Raw genomic sequence first — 23,192 nt, 5'->3', positions numbered from 1 at the left:
AGAAAATGTAATATTCTTCTCTATTTTGTGCATTGGGACAGAATATGTAATATTCTTCTCTATTTTGTGCATTGGGACAGAAAATGTAATATTCTTCTCTATTTTGTGCATTGGGACAGAAAATGTAATATTCTTCTCTATTTTGTGCATTGGGACAGAAAATAATGATTTATGTGATTGACACTTTTTTAAGCCTCCCTAAGTATGCAGTGTTACGCGTAACCTCTTGGTGTATGGGAGGTAGGACCAAATATGAAAATTCGCTAACAAATAGGGAATTGATTACTTTTGTAAAGAAACAATAAATTTACACTCTGGTAATATTGTTTTTTATATGCCTGTAAACAGAATAAATGTGAACAGGAATTCACCACTGTGTAAATTATGTGATGCAGGTAACAAAATTGAGTCTATGGGATTGGATTTATTTCAGTATGAATTTAAAACTTTTAAGCGAAAGGGTTTTCAGTTACTAAATGATACATCGTAGAATATTTTTGTACAGCATATGTAAAGGGTAAAAAAAGATTTATAGCACTATTTCGTGTTACCAATATTAGTTCCATATTTGGAGTTGGGTTGCATATCCTTTCGATAATGATGTATAAACTTTGTACTTTGTAATTGCCTTTGGGTGTAAAGTACAAATAAATTATTATTATTGTACACATACTGTTCCCGTGTTCATTGACAACCCACTGGTCTAGCGGCTAGCACGTGTGTCCTTGGTGTACATGGTTCCGGGTTCTATTCCCGGTAGGAGAGTACAAAAAATTTAATTCCACCATGATTTACTTTCAGTAATTATTAATTTTTTTTTTTTTTTTTTTTTTTTTTTTTTTTTTTTTTTACTCTATAGGGCATAACTGTGGGACGTTAAACATAAAAATTCATTTCATCCTTTCCGTCCATTGGCGTCTGTGACCAGTAGCTTGTATGACCAATTTTGTGCGTGTTGTAGCTTCTATGTCGGCTATGACCGAACGCTCATGTGGCTTGCATGACCGATTTTTCTGAAAGATGAGACTGCAAGTGATCGTTAACATCTATGACCAGTGGATCTTGTATCCGATTTTATGATGTGGCGTCTGTGACCCTCATGTATAAATGGAATACTCGAACAAAAGAGTATCCATTTTTTAGTTTCAAAACATTACTACAAATTTTGATTTTCCTTGAAATGTATAAGGCCCAGAAGTCTTAATAATGGTTTTAGCAGCAAGATAATGTTTGGTATACGACTACTATTAAAAACTTAATAATAAAATTGATTTTTTATGACTGTATATTTATCCTGTGAAGAAGTTGCAAGAGTTCAGTTTCCTTTATCGGTCACAATATACGGAGATAAATTAGCGCACGAAACTCAATCTAGTCAAAATTAAATTTCCCTATCCGAAAAGAAAATACAATCACTGTCTAGAAAGCACTCAGATAACTAATTTGCCAAAAACTGGAATATCAGGGTATCCATTTACTTGGCGAGTACGAATTCCTTGACTTTTTCAAGTTTTCCACAACACCATTTACAAATTTAAAAGTCTGTATAAAAACGTAAAAAGCATAAAAAGCAACTATATTTACGTTACCAAGCGGTTCCTCATCTCTAAACACGTACATATATATAGTGTGGATGTGGGTGTAGACAGAGAAGTTTAGCGAAACAAACTCATTTATTTTATAAAATATCCCCTACCAAATAGCCGGGTAAAAGAAAAAGAGAAATGGTTTTTGAGAAGTAAAAATCCATACTTAAAACTTCCCTGATTTTCCTTTTCTTTTTTTTTCTATCACTTAAAACTTCCCTGATTTTCCTTTTCTTTTTTTTTTTTCTATCATGAAATTCTCTGTTTTCTCCACGACTTTCTATCACTAAGCTAGATTCCTTGACTTTTCCTGGTTTTCCATATTTTCCAGGTCGATCCGAACCATGAATACATAAAATTATAATACTATAACTGAAAAATTGACAGATAAAGGAAACAATAGCCTATCACTAGATAAATACACAGACTTAGTAAGGTTAGTAGTGCTAGGAATTTTAGGTGCTACGCCTTACTTTTTTTTTCTTTCAAAATGCCCAAATTAGTTTGTCCTGCAAAGAGAACACTAAGTGAACTTTCCTGTGTTTTAGTTGCACTTTTCTTTCAGTGTAAATACCTTTTTTCAATATTACTTTGTTTGCACTTTTTACATTTTTCTCCTTTACTGCGTTTGGACAAGCAACACTGATCGTGTGCGGTTACATTACTTTTCGTTCAGTACAATTTCGCTAGGCAAAAGCTATTAAATAGAGCTCCTTCGTGGTTAAGCGGTTATTGTACGCGCCTTTGGCGTGGGAGACACGGATTCGACTCCCGGTGGGAGCTCATGTGGTTCGGATTTCATGTTAATCAGTAGGTCCACATCTCATATAGCCTCGCTGCTGAAAGGGACGTTAAACTCAAAATCACCTCAACTCAACTCAAAAGCTATTGAATAAAAAATAACGGGAAGGTTATATCACAGAGACCAATCACAACAATAACAATCGGTACGGTAATATTCAATGCTTTTCTAGATTCAAATATTTACGTAGTAACCGGAGATGAGCCTCATTGAAAAAAGAAACACTGAAATGTTAAATATGGGCCTATTATCTGTTCTAAGTGTTTTCTGTACTTTTCACTTCAATAACAATCTGTTCTGGGACTTGTTTAGGCAGACCTTTTAATACATGAGTGAATTTTGAGACTTTACATATTGTCACGGACTATATTAAACTCATGTATTAAACTTTTGTCCGCGATTGTACTTTTAGTTTATTACTCTTCAAAATGACTTGCGAAAGATGTTGAAAGGAAACTTTGGATATTTCAAAACTCAATTGTAATTAACTAAAAATACTTTATCTGTAAAACCTGATTTGTAATTCTGTCTTAGAATTTGTTTCCAAGTGTTTTGTCAACTACCTTACACGTTTAAGTTCATGCATTGACAAAAATGATGATAGAAGCATACTCCTGTACGTACACGTGCCAATTATTTTCACCACCAGTGCAGTAAGTGCAAGACCTCAGCATTAGTCAAGGAACAAAACGACTTGGATTCTCGAAGTCCTGGAAGGACTCCTTATCCAACCTTAACATTAGAATTAAAGTTACGAATACTAAAGTGTTTCATCTATAGGACTTCTATTATACGATCATAAATAAGTCTACCACATAAAAAGTAAGTATGTATCCATTTCATATTTGTCCATGCTTAGTCATGATACGGTGGACACTTGGAACAATTCTACGGACAATCATTCTCCGAAGCTCAATTCTTTTCATTTCACCACAAACAGAATGTTAATTAATATTGGCGTAGGAATTACACAGTCACGCAAAAAAATAAGTTCTGTGCACCGGACCACAGTTTTTTTTTTTTTTTTTTTTTTTTAAGGGAGAAAAACTTTAGTGATTTTAGATAGGGAGAATGCACGTAACACAGCCATACAAAAAGCAAAAGTTCTGTGCAGCGTGGTCCAGGGTATGGTTTCGATGTATTTTGATACGCAGAATCGAAATTTCGAAACCTTGGGACGATGGACAGTGTCAATTTTGTTTTATGTACGAAAAACGTATGTGCTGTTTTACGTACCAAAATTCGCTGAACTTTTTCGCCCATAAAAGTAAATTGACACAGTCGATTGTCTTGGGGTTTCGAAATTAGAATTCTGTGTACCAAAATACATAGAATTTATACCCCGGGGTCCAATGCACAGTTTTTTTTTTTTTTTTTTTTTTGTATGGCCATCTTACGCGTATTCTCCCTATGCAAAATCGCTAAAGTTTTCCCCCCATAAAAATAAAACAAAAAAAAAAAAAAAAAAAAAAGAATAAATAAATAAAAACATGGTCGATTGTCTTGGGGTTTCGAGATTTGGATTCTGTGTCACAAAATACATTGAATCCATCCCTGGGGTTCGGTGCACAGAACTTTTTTTTTTTTTTTTTTTTTTCGTGTGTGTATGTGTGCTTATGTTTGTGTGTGGCTGTGTTATCGATGTCCAGATTTCTAAGAAAAGTTGGATGTTGCTATGACTTACAACACCTCTCGCATATGTCCCTAAATCATGTTAATCACGGATAATTCATAGCATAACAGCAATATGATGTAACTAGTTTTGATACTGTTTGTATGAATTTGAAATTTGTACCGTTTCTTCCACAATTTTGCACCGCTCTTGCCAAAATTTTACACATAAAATTCCTAGTTATTAAATATACTTAAATTGATCAACTTATTTTTAAGCTATGAACAGAAGAAAGTCAAGAATTGAAAAAGCAAGATTTACTGATTGCTGCACAATAAGCCTTTATATGACAAGAAAATCGACTAATATTATTGTTATACCTCAGTCTATGAGTAATATTACGAGAGCATGCTGTACTTAGCTTAATTATAATATAAAACTAATGACGAGGACCCCAAGAGAAATCACCTTTATCTAGTGCATATCTCCACAGTAGCCCAGATGAACTAACTATATAAAGGTAGTGCAGATGAATATTTAAAAGGGGCAATATACCTCTTCAGCATTGTTAGTGCCCATCCATCAACAACAATGTCCTGTGTTGCAGCAAAAAAATTAAGAATGAAGAAAATAGCTGTCAAAAAAGTCACATTCGGCTTATCATAAACCAACTTTTCAATGCCATCAGCACCTGTCACCAACTTCTCAGAACCCAAAAGGCTATCGACAATCAGCGAAAGCAACAGCATAAATAAGCCAAGAAGATATTGTGTTGGTATAAGCCACGTCTTTCTTCGTCCAAACCACGAAATAAAACACGAATCCACTATAGGTGCCCACAACAGTTTAAGACTGAAAGGCCAGTACACAAAGCTGAACTCCGCTTGTTCCTTGTAGCTGACACCACGATTTTGCAACATCATCGGGATACTGGCAGTCAGTCCCAGCGGAATACCTTGAAGAAGGTATAAAAACAACAGCACTGCTATGTTCCAAGCATCACCACCACGTTCACTTTTAAAATCAGTCACATCATTCATGTTCACAACTTTGGTCCCTTCTCGTTTGCGCAAGTCCATATTTATGTTATTTACATGTGACATGGCTAGTGTTACCACAATATACCCTGAAACGAAACAAAAAATTAAAATTAAGAAGTAAACATATGCACACACATACATATATATATATATATACTTACAGACTAAGGAAACTTTGTTTACTCGCCTTTCTTATTTTGATCAATTATTAGAACAGAAATGATGTTAAGTACAAGAACCTGTTTAACTGATCGAGGATAAAACGAACAGAATTTGACCAATGTCGGTCTGGAAGTGTTTGCTAATTAAGAACATTTCTGGTAATTTGTATCTTTGATTATTACGAAACAGTATTCAACGGGAAAGCAACTGATGCTCGAACTTTTCCCTCGCCCTTTAAGTTTTATTATTATTATTATTATTATTATATTTTACTAATATGGTGCGTACACTTCTCCAAACCTTAAATGCGGATATGAATTTTTCTCAGTTCGTTAAAATAGGCAGTTTGGCAACTATGTATTGAAGGGAAAACAGCAGCGAAACTTCCAAATATAGCTCACAGTTCGCTGCTGAAAATATTTAGTTCCTATTTTGTTGTTTACTGCAATGCAACTTTAACAACAAAACAGTAATTTGCCAAACAAATTGGTTGTAATTAAAGAAAACACGAACGCTTTTCGACTCCCTCCCCCCCCCCCAAAAAAAAAAAAAAGAGGGCTGTTTAGGAGCTGGTTAGCTATCAATACAATTGAAGGAAAACTCTACTATTGTTTCGAAAGCCGTGGATGTTAAGTAGTTTCTTTATATTGGAATTTAATACTTTCGAGGCTGGTTCGAATTCAACTGGGTAACTTCACTTTTTAAAAACTTGTTTTTACTATTCTTGGGTGTTTTTTTTTTCTTCTTCTTCTTCTTTCTTCATTATATGTATTGCACGAGGACGATTGACAACTTTCCAACCAAACCAAAAATAAAAATTTGCACATGTGTGAAATCTTTTCTATTTTTCCCAACGTAACTCCTAATTCAAGTCACTTTTTATATTGTCCTATAAGATTTTCGTAAAGCTGAAAAACATAATGAAATGTACTGTTCGAGAAATCACTATCAGCTATAATAATTTCTTCATCACTACTAGAACGTAGTCCATTATTATTAATAATATTAAGCTAGGGAACAGAAGAAGAAAAAAAAAAAAAAACATTTGAAGATACTAAATCTGATGAGACAGCATTTTATTTCTTGGCATTTGCTGTTAGATCTGTAACCTTTCTGCTGTCTTGGTCCATCAGAATGATTTCAGACAGCTTTTCACGGCATTTTCAGTCTTTTCACTTAAACGCCTTAATAGTTCGCAATAGTATACTCTAGTTACCATAGCACATTTTGGTAAAGAATTCACCACAAGAATGCCCTCAGAGTTTCATTAAACACTGACCATTTCTTTACCTCAAATCCGTTACTAAGTATTTTGGAAGTGGGGATGAAGTGTATTTTCCACTGCTTTGAAATCTGTCTTATTTTTCCAGGTTCAAAGTGGTGGATGTAACTCATATTCTGAGTCACAAATCTTTACTAAATCCCGATGACAGAACTTTCTTTGTCTTTCTGCGATGAGCTTTTGTAAGTCAAAACTTTTTTGCAATAATTCCACATTAAAAAATCAAGATGATCAGTTCCAGCAGAAGAAACACTTGTGATTGTTAAATATATGCTTTATACGACGTGAAAAACAGGTTAAATACGAGTCGTCCGTGCATTTTAAGACATCTATACATAGCATTCACGTTTTTATACTTTTCTGTTGGCTATTTTATTTCCTCTGGCAGCTTTTTCTGCACAGGCGCGGCAAATTTTCTGCGATCACATCGCAGATCGCGGCATGTTCTGCTATGGGGACTAAAATATATTTGTATCTTCTTTATAAAGATAAAAAAGATGTACTCACAAGCAAGTACACTTTTCTCCCAGGAAAGCAGGAAACTTTGTCCGAGGAAGAGATTAAAATGTGTTGAGACTGCACTGGGGCACTATTTGATATATCTTTCCTCGGCGGAAGGCATTTTGTTAACTCAAGAAAAAGAGAGAAGGAATACAGGGTGTCTACTAAAATTTCAAAATGAAATTTCGTGACCTTTTCTTTACTAAACCATAAAATTTCGTAACATTCTCAAGTGCGAATTTGGATGCGATCTGGTAGTGTCTAAAGCCGACAATAGACATTTTTGATGGTGAATTTTCACGTTTTATAGAACAAATTTTCCGTTCTGCACTTATATTTGTACAGATTAAAAAAATTCGTGACTCAAAAGCTAAATTTCATGACTTTCGTGACGGATAGACACCCTGGAATAGTATACCTGGAAAAAACACTGCATTAGCTGTCGGCTGCGTTCACCATTCAGAATATTTGGAAACCTATCTAATCAATATTTTCCTCATGCTTAGCCACAGACCTGTGTACTCAGCACTCTGTCACTGTGTATTGTAACCTCTCGACATACATTCTAAACCTAACCAAAAAGTATTAGATGTAATACTTTTAGGTAGTATTTATTGAACCTTGCTATGATGTTATATCTAATTTGGTATTAGTATCGACTTTTTATTCTGTTGTTAGAAGTCCAGAGAAACAGAACAGTGAGCAAAGTGTAACCAAACGAAGAAGTTGACGGTGAGAGCTGTTATTGAATATCTCCACAAGAAAGGTTTCAAACCTCGGGAGATCCACGCCGACATGGTTTCTAGTTTAGGTGATAGTGCCTCCTTCATATGCTACAGTGGAGAAATGGGGAGCCGAATTTAAGAGGGGAGAACTTCCATTGGAGATGACACTCGATTAAGAAGCCCCGCTGAAGCACTCTCAGAAGAACATTAGCAAAGTGCATGAAATAATCATGAGTGATCGGCGAATAACCATTAGGCACATTGTTGAGACTTTAAATAAATTAATTGTTATGAAACGAAGAGACTTTAAGTAAATGTTTCATTAAATATCCATCGCCAGCGTTACAGGCTACAAGGATAGCGCACAAGAATAGGATAGAAATGTGCAAGAGAAATTTCACTGAAACAATACCACTGGATATAAAATTTTGTAGGAAACGTTAATAAACAGCATTGTATTTCGTTTAGCAGTGTTAATCTTCTGAAAAATTTAGTGCTGAGAATGGCAATAACCTTCTGTTGAAATGTTCAAGATAGGAATATATTCTGAGTAGTTTCGGTAAATAAAACTTTCGGAGAATGTAACTTAGAGAAAATCGTAGGTACAGGTTAGAAATTTGCATCAAGAGAATGGAAGCTAGTAAACTAGATCAAACACAACGTATTTCCATTTTACTTCACAGAGGGCACTCGACTAGAGATCTACGCAATATACAAAGTCAAAAATGCCATATTACTCTGACCATACATCTTACGCTGTTAGTCGGTTTAATCCTACAGGCAGAGGTTTTGCAACTCAAAACGTACTTTTTGCTACGATTCTGGGAAGTTTGCAACTACGATCACAAAGTACATGAATATAAGAATCCATTTTCTGTATATCTTGGTACTGAAAGATGCATTCGTGCAATGCGCATCACTCAACACTTTGTATCTTACTACTGAAAGCCACTTTTGGTGCAGATCAAAAATGCCGTGGCTTTTTTTTTTTTTTTTAATTCGCAGATAAAATCTGTTGATCCACAAAAGATTAAGGAATTTATTTATGTAGCAGAAGGTGTTACGTGATTTGTGCTCATAGAAACAGTAATAAGAAGTACGGTTTATTACTATGGGGTCATCATATGTCAGTTCAACCAACGTATGACACCCATCGACAGCGACTTTTACAATATTTTGACAGGAGTTTTTATTTATTTATTTACTAGTAAAGGAATATAGCAAAATTTTAGATTTTCTGGCTGCAGTGTTTCAGCTCGTTAAAGTCTGTCAGTAGTCTACAATATTAGTGATTATAGTGCACAGCGAAACAAAAATAATCAGAGAAAATGGATGAAGTTAGCTAGTGTCACGATTTCTGTTTTATTGTGTTCAATATACTTTGCAGTACTATTCTAATTGTTATTTGGGGAATTAGCTAATCCGGTTATTGAAATATAAATACTAATATATTTAACTTACAAGGAAATATTTTCCGGTGTCACACGAAATGTGGAACGAGACTATGGTCAATCGATTTGTGTTAGTGAACAAGAAAAGACATAGGCGGGAAAAACCCTCGATCGCAACCGTTCCGTATTATGGGGGGAAGAGTAAGAACACTGCCAACACAACACATTGTGGATAATGAGACGAAATACGGAGCGAGTTCGATGAAAATATGCACAGAAGCGCAGTTAAACATATACTACAATGTGACTTTACATTCGACAATACTTTGACAAGTAAGGGCAGAGGCGTAGCACGTAACGACAGAGGAGGGGGGGGGGTAGCGTAGAGTATAGCGTAGGGGAAAAGTTTCATAGAAGGTATCAACACATACGAGCCGAACTTGAGGGGAATAGCATAGTAATATATCATAGACATGGTCAAGTACATGTGCGGAGAGTAGAAAGGCAAGGGGGCAACGGCCCCCACCTTCCTGAACGGATCTTTCAGTGTATAGTGGTGTATTGGACTTTGCAGTGCATTCACACAGGGGCGTATATTGTTGTCTTACTTTTATGCCATCATCATAAACATATCAAAATGAATGCCTACATGTATACAACAGTCTTTACACATCGGACGTTAGGAGAGAAGGAGGTCCGGACCCTACAGACAATCCCCTCCATACATGGAAGCCCGAAGGGGAGGGCAGGATGGGGCCCGAAGGGGAGGGCAGGATGGGGCCCGAGCATCCCCCGGTTCACGAAAATGTATTAAATTTCATAAGATTTTCCCAATACAAATAAAAAATACCAAATGAAATATAACAACCAGGGATTTGAGCCCCCTCTAGAAAATTTTCTTTAAGCGCCCATGCCTCTATAGCTCACTTTCTTCCATTTCTGCTTCACGGTGTCGTCTACAGGCTGTCTATAGTTTATGATTGATTACTTGACCATGTATTAATTCCCCCATGTCTTGCTTCTCCGTTTTCCTCAATTATATGGCCATTTTTACTTGCGCTTCCTCCCATCCCTCCTCTGTCGTTATGTGCTACGCCTCTGCATCACTTGTCAGAGTATTGTCGAATATAATGTCACATTGTAGTATATGTTGTGCTTCTACGCATATTATCATCGAACTCGCTCCATATTTCGTCTCATTACCCACAATATGTTGTGTTGGCAGTGCCCCTACCCTCCCCCCCCCTCATAAGTACTGAATGGTTGCGATCGAGGGTTTTTCCCGCTCATGGATTTTCTTGTTCACTAACACAAATCGATTGACCATAGTCTCGTTCCACATTTCGTGTGACACCAGAAAAAGTGTCCTTGTTAGTTAAAAAAAACGAGTGAATGTATACTGTACAAAAAATAAATTACATCAAAATTATTTATTTTTTTAATTACCTAAAGTTTTAAAGTAAATTACCAAAGGTTTTAAAGTAATTTATTTGGAGAAATCAGAGGTTCCTGCGAAAAAGTGAATTTTATATTTAAAAATCAAGGCTCGAAACCGTTTAATCGCCATCTATAAAATCTCATTTGCAGAATTTCCTTCTGCTCACTCTTAAAAGTAAAATGCTACTCTTAGCTAGCACTCAAACTAACTAACTCTATGTCCTATGAAACCCGGAGGTTCAATGCCGCGTTCACAAAAGCTCTCCATTGGTTCCTATCCTTAGTCAACTGGATCCAGTTTCTACTTTGTATTCCTATTTCTGTGAGATCCATCTTAATGTTGTCCTCCCATTTGCGCCTAGGTCTTCCTAATGGCTGTTCTCCGATTGGATTTCCAGTTAAAACTTTGAAAACGTAACTACTTTCTTCCATTCTGGCTACCCTGCCCACCTGAGCCTCCTAGACTTGATGACCCTAACAAGCACTCACTTATATTTAAAATACTACGAATAGTATTAATTACCTTTTATCATTTAGATAATCATATAAGCTATTACGTCAGTAATAACATTGGTAGTTAAGTCAAAACCGAATGATAACAAAAATTAAAGAACGCAATCAACTAAATCCATCATGACAATTTCTACAATTATCATTTGGACTATTGTAAACTTCATACTGCTGTAATATATTACAATTGTGATCAACTTGTTTCAGTGTTTAAATGAAAAGTCATATATATTATCATTTCTTGGGGGCATATTATCAAATTTAACGAACATGCGCTCTCTACAAAGTGCATCATTCACATATAAGCATGAAACTCCTTGTCATTTTTCACAATATTTGTACATGTCCCTTTACATACACAAGTGAAAGACATCCTGATAAAAACTAACAGAGGGTATCATAAAGGGATTTTCTTTTTCTCAATATTTCACACCGTTTGCAAAATTTGCGCCTACTTTCAGTTGAAGTTTCTAATTCATGTATGATCAGTGCTTTCTTTCTTCTTGCATGCAGTACCGTATGTAATAAGCAAATACATTACACACACAATTAATTATGATGTAAGTGATATATAGTGTCCATTAGGCAAAATACTAAAAACAATAGATTCTCATTTTAGACTCGTGAAATGGTTATCCTTCGTTTTCCATTATCATTTGGCCATGAAACAAACGCCGGAGAAATATACTAACCCTGTATACAAATGTGTGGTGTTGAAATGTATGTCTCCTAGGATATGATGCTTTACTTTTTTTGAAATTTCTACACTTCCAGTGTGCCAATAAAAAATGTAATACAGAAATAACGTCCACTAAACAAAATAATCAAGTAGAACTGAACAATCTACACAAAATTTGCAATCGATCAGTGAAAATGGCATCTTTCTAGGGACTATGGTTCCGGAGAACTCACTGTTGAAAGGATTGGACACAAACATAAACTTTTCTTGACCACAAACATATAAACCTAGCATTTTAATATATAGATTTAATTTTTACAAACGAGCGTTCAACATGGCTTAAGAATTGTAAGAACTTCTTACATTTGCGCTACCAAAAGCAAGACTCACAATTTAAATTGCAAATAGTTTTCTTTTTTTTCTTTTTTCTTTCTTTTTTTTTTAAGTAGTGGTGAGTTAGATTATTGATGGTATTGGTAGAATATTAATGCAATTTACCACGAACGCAGTTTCTAAAGACCATTTTAGGAATAAACAGGGTTGGCTGATTTAAGCCGAAAAGAAAAAAGAACGAAAAATGCTTTAAATCGTGTGACCTTCATGGTGACGTTTCCACATATCAAACCATCTGCATTAGTTTTATCTCCTTTTCACCTTTTAATCAAGGCGTCCCATGTTCAATTCTCGGTCGAACCACAACCCTTCTTTCATGTGTAAACCAAGTAGCGGGTTTGGATGTCACTTTAAAGCGAAAGTCTTCTTTATAACCTCTTTATTACATAAAGATGTTAAGCCTAAACATACGAAACAAAGCCAAATTGTATATTTTTGCTTGCTTGAATGCTTGTTGTTTTATAAAGAAGCAAAGGTTGCCTAAATGTATTGATAGACATTGGCAAAATTTATCAACTGCCTACGTAGCTTCCAACATTAGCTTGGATTGGACTTCGTTTTAATTTTATTGAATGATACCTACATACTATATTTGGAATTTAATACCTCGGTTTTAGCGTACTGATTATAATACGCTGACCTTAAAATTTTACATGCAAAGCAATAACGGGATTTGCTGTGCATTTAAAGTAATAACAGGATTTTCCCAATGGCTAAAGCAGGAGTTTCCCGATTTATATGTAATTTTGTATTTGGTTTCACTTGTGCAACTATTTATCTTTTTGTCCTGAAATGACTCTTGACAATTATATTAACAAGTATGTAAAGACCAGTACAACGTATTTTTATCAGGAGTCCTTCGTGAGTGAGTCAGCAGATTCATTGCATTTGTGGCTAATTAGTCCCGGTTTCGAGTCCAAATGGAGGACAATTTCTCTCGGATGTAAGCCAGGAAGCCGTTTGGATCCCGCTTTAAGCTTATAAGATCCCTTCTAGCATAACCCTGTTGTTGCATAATAACAGCAAGGCGAAACAAACTTATTTCTGTCCATATGTAATATAAATACATACAGCAAATTATTTAAACCAAAAGAACCTGGTTTAAACCACACACACACAAAAAAAAAAACGTTTTTCTTTGGTTTTTTTCAATAAAAAACATGGTTTTTGTTAACCATGGGAATAAATAATTTCTCCTCTTAACACATACGGCTTCTATAAGGAAACAGTTAAACAAACTGAAGTTTTCTTTGTACCAAAGCAAATCATGACGGCATTAAGTGTTGAATTGAGTGGCAAATTTCATCAACCAATAACAATTCCATGTACTCACTTTCTGCTCCTATTAATAACAGGGTGTAAAAAAAATCATGACTTCTTTTTTTAATCATTTTTGTTGATTTTTTATTTAAATCACTCTTTCTTCTCATATAAGTCACGAATTGAAGAAAAGACATTAGGAATTAGTATTAAATGTTAATTATGCTATTTAAGTAAAACTTATTTCAAACCCAAACAATGTTTCTTAAGCATTTAAAGAAAAAGTACGACAACGTTTATCAACATAGCACTTATTTTTCACAAGTTACTAATATTTGGCAGGGATATATTTTTTTAAAAACTGCGCAGTCCAGAACTAGCTTGCGGCACGAAATACATATAAATACATAAATTTCGTCAAAAGTTATGTAAAATGTACAAAATTCTTAAGTTTCGGAGAAGGGATCGGACCCCCTAAATACACCCCTATTATCTAGGAACAAACAAATAGACGCACACACACAAGATTTTCATCTTAAATATTGAATGGCGATTTTCCCGGTGGAGCAATGGTTAAACTAATCGCCTTGTACCAAGAAAGTTCTGAGTTCAAACCTTGGTGGGTAGTAAATTGGTTAGAAATCTACATTAAACTATAGGTCCCTAGCAGAGTTGAATTCAAACTTTATAGCCAGTGGGAACTAATAAGGTTCAAGGGGGCTTCGAACATCGTTATTTCATACACACACCTTAATTTACGTAGCCTTTTTATGCAACTCAGGACAGTAACGGGTTTTCTTTTATTTTTACTTCAAATTAATTTACTTCGGAATTTTATATCAATCAACGATTATTAAAAAAACAGGTGATTTAAATCTTGATTAAAATCGTGATTTAAATCAGACTGATCTAAATCAATCTACTCTAGTCAATAAAAATCAGTGCGAAAGGGGAACTGCTGATGAGCATTATGCCATCACTTTAAGAGCAGTGCTGTCGAATTTTTGACATTTGCGGTTTTCGATTTTGCCGAAACCGAAACCGCAAAAGCGGTTTTCAAAACTAAAATCGCAAATGCAGTTTTCAAAACCGAAACCGCAAATTAAAATTTCAAAACCGACATTTCGGTTTTATGAAATTTCACTTTTTTCAAAAACCGGTTTTCGGTTGTTTTTTTTTAAAACGATTTGGACAGCACTATTTAAGAGTTTTACTTGGAATACGGACAAAATAGTGATTATAGTTTATTTGCCCTGTTTATGCTTTACATTGGTATGTTAAATTTAGTGAAGCAGTAAATGCTAATGAAGGGGATGAAACTAAAATTTATGCATCCATAAGGTCCACCATCATCATATTATTGGTTTCACAGCGATTCCTGTGAGATGTCCCTTTCAGCGCAATCTCCGTGATATGTGGGCTAATAGCAACAGGAACACCATGCCAATTTACTAAAAGGATTGGGTGATCTTTTCTTTTCAAATGAATAGAATATTTAAAAAAAAAAAAATACAGCGTAGTCAAAGACGTATGCATATAAATGTTATGGACTACTTTAGTACTTACGTAATATATATTGTGAGTTAGTATATAGACATTATATAGTTAATGTATACAGTAGGTGTACAACAAATTATATGTTTTTTTCTTCTCTCCTATTTCAGCACAGAAACTTCTAGCATCATTATACACACCTGAGAGCGTCTGATCATTTAGAAATGAATGTGAAGCATTCTTTTGATTGGCACATAAAAGACATATAGATTTTTCCCACCAGAGGGATTTGATGTTTTCCTCCATTAGACGATAAGAGTGCTCAAGAATCTCCCATCATTAGTTTTGTTTCTCTTAGTACATGCTCAATATTGTGAAAGGAAATTTCTTATTTCAACCTTCTTGAATGTTTTTGACGTTCTTCCCGAAAACCCTCAGCTAATTGGGAAAAAGGTTTAGCACAAGTTAATTAAAATGAGTTTATGATTAGTTCAGCGTGATATATGTGCTAAGAACAACAACCAACGCAGTGGCTAAAAGAAAAGACTTGACTGCAAATAAATAGAAGGAAATTGAGCATATGTTAGGGCGAGTATGTTACATAAAATCGTGGGGAAAAGCAACAAAATGTAATGTTTCCCCCTAAAGTGCAGAAAGAATAAATAAAGGAAGCAGACATGGGCGAACCACTATCGCCAACAAAGCAAAACAGCTGACAAGGACTGAGGAATGCCATATCAAGGCAAGAAAAAATGCTCAAGAATGAAATTTTTGAGTTCTATGTCGGCTAGGCTAAAGGAGAAGGTAATGATGAGAAATCAATGAAATGACGGAATTAAGAAAGTGGGAGAAAACGGGAGAACCCCGAGAAAACCCATGCACACGGTGTTTGTCCACCACAAAGGTCACTCGGCGCGCGCTGAAATCGAACCCAGGACCCCAGGCACCAGAGGCCTGAGCCCAAAGTGCTCAAGAATATCGCATTACGTACCTGAAAGACTACTGTAAACAGCATCAGTTATTTGTTGAGTGAAGTGGAATGAAAAATTAGCACAACAATTCGAGAGGACTGCACGACTTCTGTTTGCGAAATTGTTATTTAATAAAATATCAATCATAACACCAAGTATGATGAAAAAAAATCTGCCTTGGGCCATGACTCACACTGCTTGGTCAAAGTTAGGTTACTTAGTTAATTAGACCATGAGTGATTTAATCAACAGATTTCATTCAAACCCACCATAACGCTTTTTTATATGTCCTATCAAAAAACATCACGAACGATCGGGTTTCCTATTCATCTTACTTCTAATACTTTCTTGCAAGTTTGGTTCTAAGATGAAATTAAGGGTGGAAATAATGCATGATTGGCAAAAATATGTGTGGCGACGACCTGGAGAACAATTACTTTCAAAGTGTACCAAAGAAAGTGTTAAATACTCTAGTTTAAAGTAATGTGTGGAGTATAATATCTCTCAAACGTACAGGACTACTGTATTTTGTTAAAGGTACCATGAGGAAAGAACAATGTCGACATGTATCGGATACTTATCTAGTTTCTCAGATATGGAATGGTATCCAGAAAATGGTGGAATTTTTATGGAGAATGAGGAACCTTGCCGTACTTTCAAATTTATTATGAATCATCTGAAGCAGCAAGGGGACCAAGGAACAGACCAGTCCTTAATTCAATAGAAGAAACAGTTTTTTCGTGGTTAAACGGTTAGCATACGCGCCTTTGGCGTGGGAGACCCGGCTTCGATTTCCAGCGGGAGCTCATGTACTTTGAATTTCACGCCAATCAGTAGGTCCCGTCTCATCGCTGCTGAAGGGGACGTTAGACTTAACGTCAACTCAATAGAAGAAATATGGTGTACGCTGAAGAACAAGTCAGCAATACAACTTGCACTAATATTTATCAACTAAAAGAGCTTCTACAGCAAGTATGTCAACACATGTTCAGGCTGCTACTGAGGCAAATATAGCGCTACTAGTGTGAACCACTGCAAGTGCTGTAAGAACTAGTTTCACTGCAAAACTCACATTAAGGTACTTGTAAATGTAGTATACACCTCCTAATTAAACTTAACTTTAATAAACGAACTTAACCTACATTATTAACATAAACCAACTTACTCTATTCTACCCTACCATACGCTCCTAATCTAAGGTACCGGTTACGCTATTTTACTAACGGCCCATGGTGACTCAGTGGTAGAGCATTCTCCTCTCGGGTGTTGGCCCTGGTTCGATCCCAGATCGCGCCAAGTCGACTTTGTAGTGGAGAAACATAGTCGTGTGCGTTCGTTTTCTCCCGTTTCCTTCCACTTTCTTCATTCCACCATTTCATACATTCTGATCATCACTAGTCTCCTATAGCCTACAACGTATAAACGTGTGACGTAAAACTGGAAGATTTACTACTCTACTTGCCTAACGTATCCCACACTACTAACCTAACCTAATTTACTCTAGTAAATTAACCAACCTAACTATCTACCCTACTAACCAAATTCTTGTTTATATTCACCGCCTAGAATAGGTTTCTGTGTATTTTTCGCATGGCTAATCGTTTCTATGGCATTTCAGTTTGTAGGCATACTATCAATCTGTACCTAGCTATTTGAGCATGCGCCAGGAAACAAGAGGCTACTTTGAACATACAATTGGGAAGCAATGAGCCTTCCCTCCCTACTTTCAATCCCTGGAATATTTACCTTCCGATATCTCTATCACTCACGCTCCCATTTGAGCAATGTTAGTACCATTGTGTCATTTTTCCTCCATACAAGAATATATCTGCAGGGTCAAAATCGTTGTTCATAATCAACGGTCCCGGGTTCAATTCCAAATAGGGACATTTTTCAGATCAGCCATCCTGAGTGAGTTTTTTTTTCCTACGCTTTTTTTCACTCATGCCAAGCAAATCCCGGGCATTACTGCTGTATCGCCCGATTACACGAAAATGGAAGGAATATTGGATGGGATTCAGAATTTCCTCCAACTCATTTCATAGCTTCAGAACTAAGACCTTGCTCTTGTCTAAATTGTGATAAAGGTACAAAACAACGAGTCCTGCGGGGCTTCTACCCCCCTTCGCTCGCTCAGCTATATTTTGTGAAGTACACTGGAGATCTCACATGTGCAAGATTGGGGAAGAAACTAAATAATATTCCGGACGGCACTTAGCATCTCCCCAAAGCGGTGCAACACATAAGCCATGCATATTATGACATTTAAAGTGGTTTCCCACTATCCTTGATTATGCGTATAAGTGCATAAAACACGAACCCAGTGCACTAGAGCGACGGAGTGTCCGTAGGGACAAGGCGCGTCAGTGGTGATGGGTACATACATAAACAAGGGTAGTGAAAAAACACTTTATATGTCATAAAATACATGGCTTATGAGTTGCACAGCTTTGAGGGAAATACTAAAAGCCATCCAATATACGAGGGCTATCCAGAAAGTAGATTACGTTTTCGTCTGTGTCCGCTAGGGGCGGGGCTAGCGCGGCCATCTTGGGGTCAGAGCGTTGCGCAGCTCAGTCGGCATCTAGCCGTGCTAGTGAGAGGTTCGTGCTGTGCTCCGTTAAGATACTGTGACGGTTTGAAATGTCTGCGTTAATTGAAAATCCCGCGAGCTGCGAGGTGCGTGCAGTAATAATGTTTGTGACAGCAAAAAACTGTAAACCGATAGAAATCTATCGGCAGCTGTGTGAAGTGTATGGGGACAACATTATCACTGAAGGTGGAGTGTGACAGTGGGTCATAAGATTTAAAAATGGCCGAACCAATGTTCACGACGAAGATCGAAGTGGGAGACCCAGCAAAGTGACTGCCGAACTTGTCGAAAAAGTCGATGTTAAAGTCCGTGAAAATCGAAAGTTCACAATAACGGAACTTTCTTTGAGTTTTCCACAAATTTCGCGAAGTTTGTTGCACGAAATCATCAGCGAAAAGCTTGGTTACCACAAGTTTTGTGCAAGATGGATTCCAAAAATCTTGACAGAGGACCACAAAAATCAGCGAATGGCTGCAGCGTTGCACTTTTTGGACGCCTACAATAAGGATGGTGACTCTTTACTCGATCGCATCGTTACTGGTGACGAAACATGGGTGAAACACGTGAACTGTGAAACGAAATTGCAATCAATGCAGTGGGGGCACACAGGTTCTCCCCAAAAACCCAAGAAATGCATGCAAACAATGTCGGCAAGGAAGATGATGGCGACTGTTTTTTGGGACAGAAAAGGTGTGATTTTGGTGGACTTCCTGGAAAGAGGCACTACAATAAACGCTCAAAGGTATTGCCAAACTCTGCAAAACCTCAGAAGAGCAATTCGAAACAAGCGCAGAGGAATGTTGAGCTCTAAGATCTTGTTGATTCACGACAACGCCCGGCCCCACACGGCAAATGTCACGCGTGAAGTTCTTGAATCTTTTCAGTGGGAGTTGTTTCCTCATCCGCCGTACAGTCCCGACCTGGCACCGAGCGACTTCCACCTATTCCCAGCAATGAAGAAGTGGCTGGCTATGCAGCGTTTTGATGACGACGAACAGCTGCAAGAAGAGGTAACGAAGTGGTTGAAGTCGCAGGCGGCCGAATTTTTCGACGAAGGAATTTCCAAGCTCGTACATCGCTACGATAAATGCCTTAATTTGAATGGTGACTATGTCGAAAAGTAGTATTTGTGTGTGGCTTTCATCTGTATATAATAAAATTTGTTTCCTATACTTTGTTGATTTTTTATTCCAAAACGTAATCTACTTTCTGGATAGCCCTCGTATATATATATATATATATATATATATATATATATATATATATATATATATATATATATATATATATATATATATATATATATCAAAGTGTACTAAATTAGGCTAGATTCAATTAGGTTTGGTTAGATATTTCTATTCGTTTCTGTACTTTCAATTCATTTCCACACTTACGATCAACTGTTTAGTAGACCATGTCTTTCACGCAATTTCAACAACTGACACTCCTTAGTTTTGCACAGTTCGATAAAACTTAAACACGATATGACACGATCTTGCCATCTACGCACCATTTTAACACTGCCTTTCCCATAAATCCTAACAAATGTACCTCTCCTCCAAATAGTCTCTTCCGCCTCTACATATAGTGCCGCTTAAAACATCAAAAACAAGTAACTACAACAAGTGTCTTCTTAACTTCAACTATTCCCCTCACCTCACTTTCAATCACTCTTTTTTACAATCCAACATAAACTCTTAAATTGATGTGGAAAATTTTCTAAAATTGGTCCGGCGATACAGCAGTTGGCTAAACTGCCCCGAATAAAACCACATGAGCTGCTTTTAAACGTTGTATTTGTTCTTTCTTTAATGGTGACCATTCACTTTGGGTATCTCTTACTTTCTTCCCCCATGTTGTACATGTAACATCTTCAGTTTTACTTTACAAAATATAGCTGAGCGAGCGAAAGGGGTGAGAAGTCTCACAGTGCTTGTGGTTAAATTCATCACAATTTAGATGAAAACAAGGTACTCGGTTCTGAAGCTATGAAACGAGTTGGGAGAGATTTTAAATCCCATCCCTCACTCTTTTTCTTATTCTCATGCTGACATTTCGTGTGATTCTATTGATTTTCTCGTAAAGTTTGTATTTCGGGGACGCCATCTGCGGAAGTTAACCCAAATCCCGCGATGGTTCTAACATAAACAGCCAATCGTTTATGTGATTTTAGCAAGAGATCGCAGTAATCGAGCATCAGATGGCTCTGGCAGTCAATGATTACTTCAGGAATTTCAATTACGTGGAGCTTAACTTGGGTTCACTCGAGCAGACGGTTCTACCAAAAACAAAATTTATAGGTAAAATATGATGTGAAACATTTTTCGTGAAGCAATGACACTGTGAATGTAAATTATTTCTGTCATTGCACAGCAGATTGGAATGGATTTTGAATGGTAATGAAAGTATTGTATGTCTAACTATTTACTGAAACGGAAGAATAGAAGAATGCAAACAGAGTAGAAGTAAACAGCAGGAATTTATTTATGATTCATACGTTAGTTATGGACATGTGCGATGGATGTAATGCAAACATACGTCGGGTTTTTCTTTTTCTTACAAAGAATTATGTGATAAAGAGAGAAGAATTATAAAGTTTCTGAAGAGTAGTGGTATAATGAAGCGTAAAATGAACTGTGCAAAGTGTGAAAAAGAAGTAAAAATTCAGAACAGAGGCAATAGTCCTACATACACTACTTTATGTCGTCAAGGTAATAAAAGAAGACAGTAACACTCGTGTATCAGCTGTGAAAAATACTTTTTTTTTTTTTTTTGAAGGATCGAAATTAAGTGGTTTCGAAGATATTTTACAGATTATTACGGATATTTTAAGTGTTTTTCCACCCTTCTCGTTTATACCCTCCGTCTCTGACGCACTTCCTCTCTACGTACGCACCCCCTCGGGCCCCCGCTGCGCTCCTACTCTCACTCGGTTAGACAGCATTCATGCCTTTCAGTGGCAACCTAGCACAAGTTGGTTCGTGGTTTATGCACTGTGGTCTTTAGAGTTCCTCTTTTAGTGCATGTTCTGCATGAAGAAACAGAAAAGTGCAAGAAATGTGTCGAAATCTGGTAGAACCGTCTGCTCGAGTAATGCCCTTAGCTTTTGTTTAATTGTTTGCCTTATGAGGAAATAAAGTAGGAAACTCTGCGATCGAGCGCTGAAATATAAAAATTCCTGTAATATTTAATCTCGTAAATGAGACTACCAAAACCATGTAATGCTCGATTTTTGCGAACACTTTCTAAATCGCGAAGGTGTTTGGACGCTTACATTATACCTCTGCCTTATACTAAGGATTCCGAATGCCCAGAAATATACTTTCTAGCCTTATCCTAAGGTTCTCAATCGTTTGGCTACGTAATCCCTTCACAAGTGAAATACCACATATAAATCTAACCTGTAGAGTGCAAGGCACTAATATTTCTCGTATTATTGAACGCAATTAGCATTCCATAATTGTATTTATAATTCATCGACTATAATAATAATTATTCAAGGGTTAACATTCTAAACTAACATAATACAAAACCATATTGAATATAAAGGAAAACTACACAGGTTTAACAATTTCGGAATTTACACAGTAGCCTTACCTTACTGAACGTTACATCAAAACATTCTACATTCTCTAAAATTACTATCTTCTATATGAAAAAGATAGCAGTTTCTCTTCTTTTGAAGTAATCCAAATTACACACAAGTTATGACACACAGCAAAAGTCCTGATCTTTTCAAGTTTACGTGGACTTTAATTTGTACTGCTGGAACAAGGAAAAACAAATGACTGTCGACTCGCGTCGAAATTACATAATTTACTACGTAATTGGTGCGAGAATAATTAGCTCTAAATTTTAGTAGCCTATATATATGCATAAATTATATGGTGCTGTTCATTCAATAAATCGATTTCATAAAAAGATATGCCTTTATGATGTTTCTTTTTGTTTGTCTGTAGGTCTTGCAAGCTGTGTAGACGCATCCCTAGCTCAAGTTTCGTATTTTCAGATATTCAAAGACCGAAATAAATGTCGTGGTGCAAAGTGAAAATATCTAGGCTATAAAACACACAATATGGGTTTAAAAAAGAAAAATAAGCATGGAAGAAATCAATTTTTAGTAAAACTTTGCAGTAGGTGTCACCGAAAAAATAAACAACATAAAAATACTGTTTAGTAAGGGAAATTCGTGGTAGTCTATCCCATTTTAAGGGAGTATACTTATATTCATGAAAAACTAATTTCTTTTAGCAGGAAAACAGAATTTTTGTAATAGACAGCTAGAGAGCGATTATATTGGACGAGTATGGCAATGAAGACATCTATTAACATCTTCACTGCCTTTGAAGTATTTCTTAAGAGGCCTCATCCCGGCGAAATTAAAATACCGCTAATTTTACAGTAATTATGTGATATCTTCAAATAGATAAAAGATAATTGAAACGTGGAACAGGAGCGCCCTAGACAATATTATTTTGCGTGAGGTACCGTTATCACAAGTCACCTAGTTTCCGTTTTCAGTCCTTTAGAAACGCGAAAATAAATGGCGATTTTCAAAATGGTTCGAAATCGAAAGCAGATGAGTGAGTGATGATAACGGTATCTCATGTAAAATGATATTGTCTAGGGCGCTCTTGTTCCACATTTCGATTATCTTTTATCTATTTGAAGATATCACATAATTACTGTAAAATTAGCGGTATTTTAATTTCGTCGGGATGAGGCCTCTTAAATGGTTTACTGCCTGTTGCCAC

At 36.2% G+C, this 23,192-nt stretch overlaps 1 protein-coding gene across 1 annotated transcript in view; it reads right to left on the bottom strand.

Moving 5' to 3' along the window:
• LOC145671522 (acetyl-coenzyme A transporter 1-like) overlaps window positions 1–22,299 on the bottom strand; it is a 72,312-nt gene extending 50,013 nt beyond the window's left edge. Inside the window, exons 1-2 of the mRNA XM_081740711.1 lie at window positions 22,036–22,299; window positions 4,556–5,126 (exon numbers count right to left, since the gene is read on the bottom strand). Of these exons, the coding sequence (XP_081596837.1) occupies window positions 4,556–5,103 (548 nt within the window). The 5' untranslated portion in view covers window positions 5,104–5,126; window positions 22,036–22,299. The remainder of the gene's footprint in view (window positions 1–4,555; window positions 5,127–22,035) is intronic.
• Window positions 22,300–23,192: the final 893 nt, after the last annotated feature.

This window comes from Thermobia domestica, chromosome 15 (assembly GCF_964235325.1).
Source record: "Thermobia domestica chromosome 15, izTheDome1.hap1.1, whole genome shotgun sequence".
Lineage (NCBI taxonomy): Eukaryota > Metazoa > Arthropoda > Insecta > Zygentoma > Lepismatidae > Thermobia > Thermobia domestica.
The sequence above is the reverse complement of the archived record's forward strand: the minus strand, read 5'-3'. Positions and strand labels throughout refer to the sequence as shown.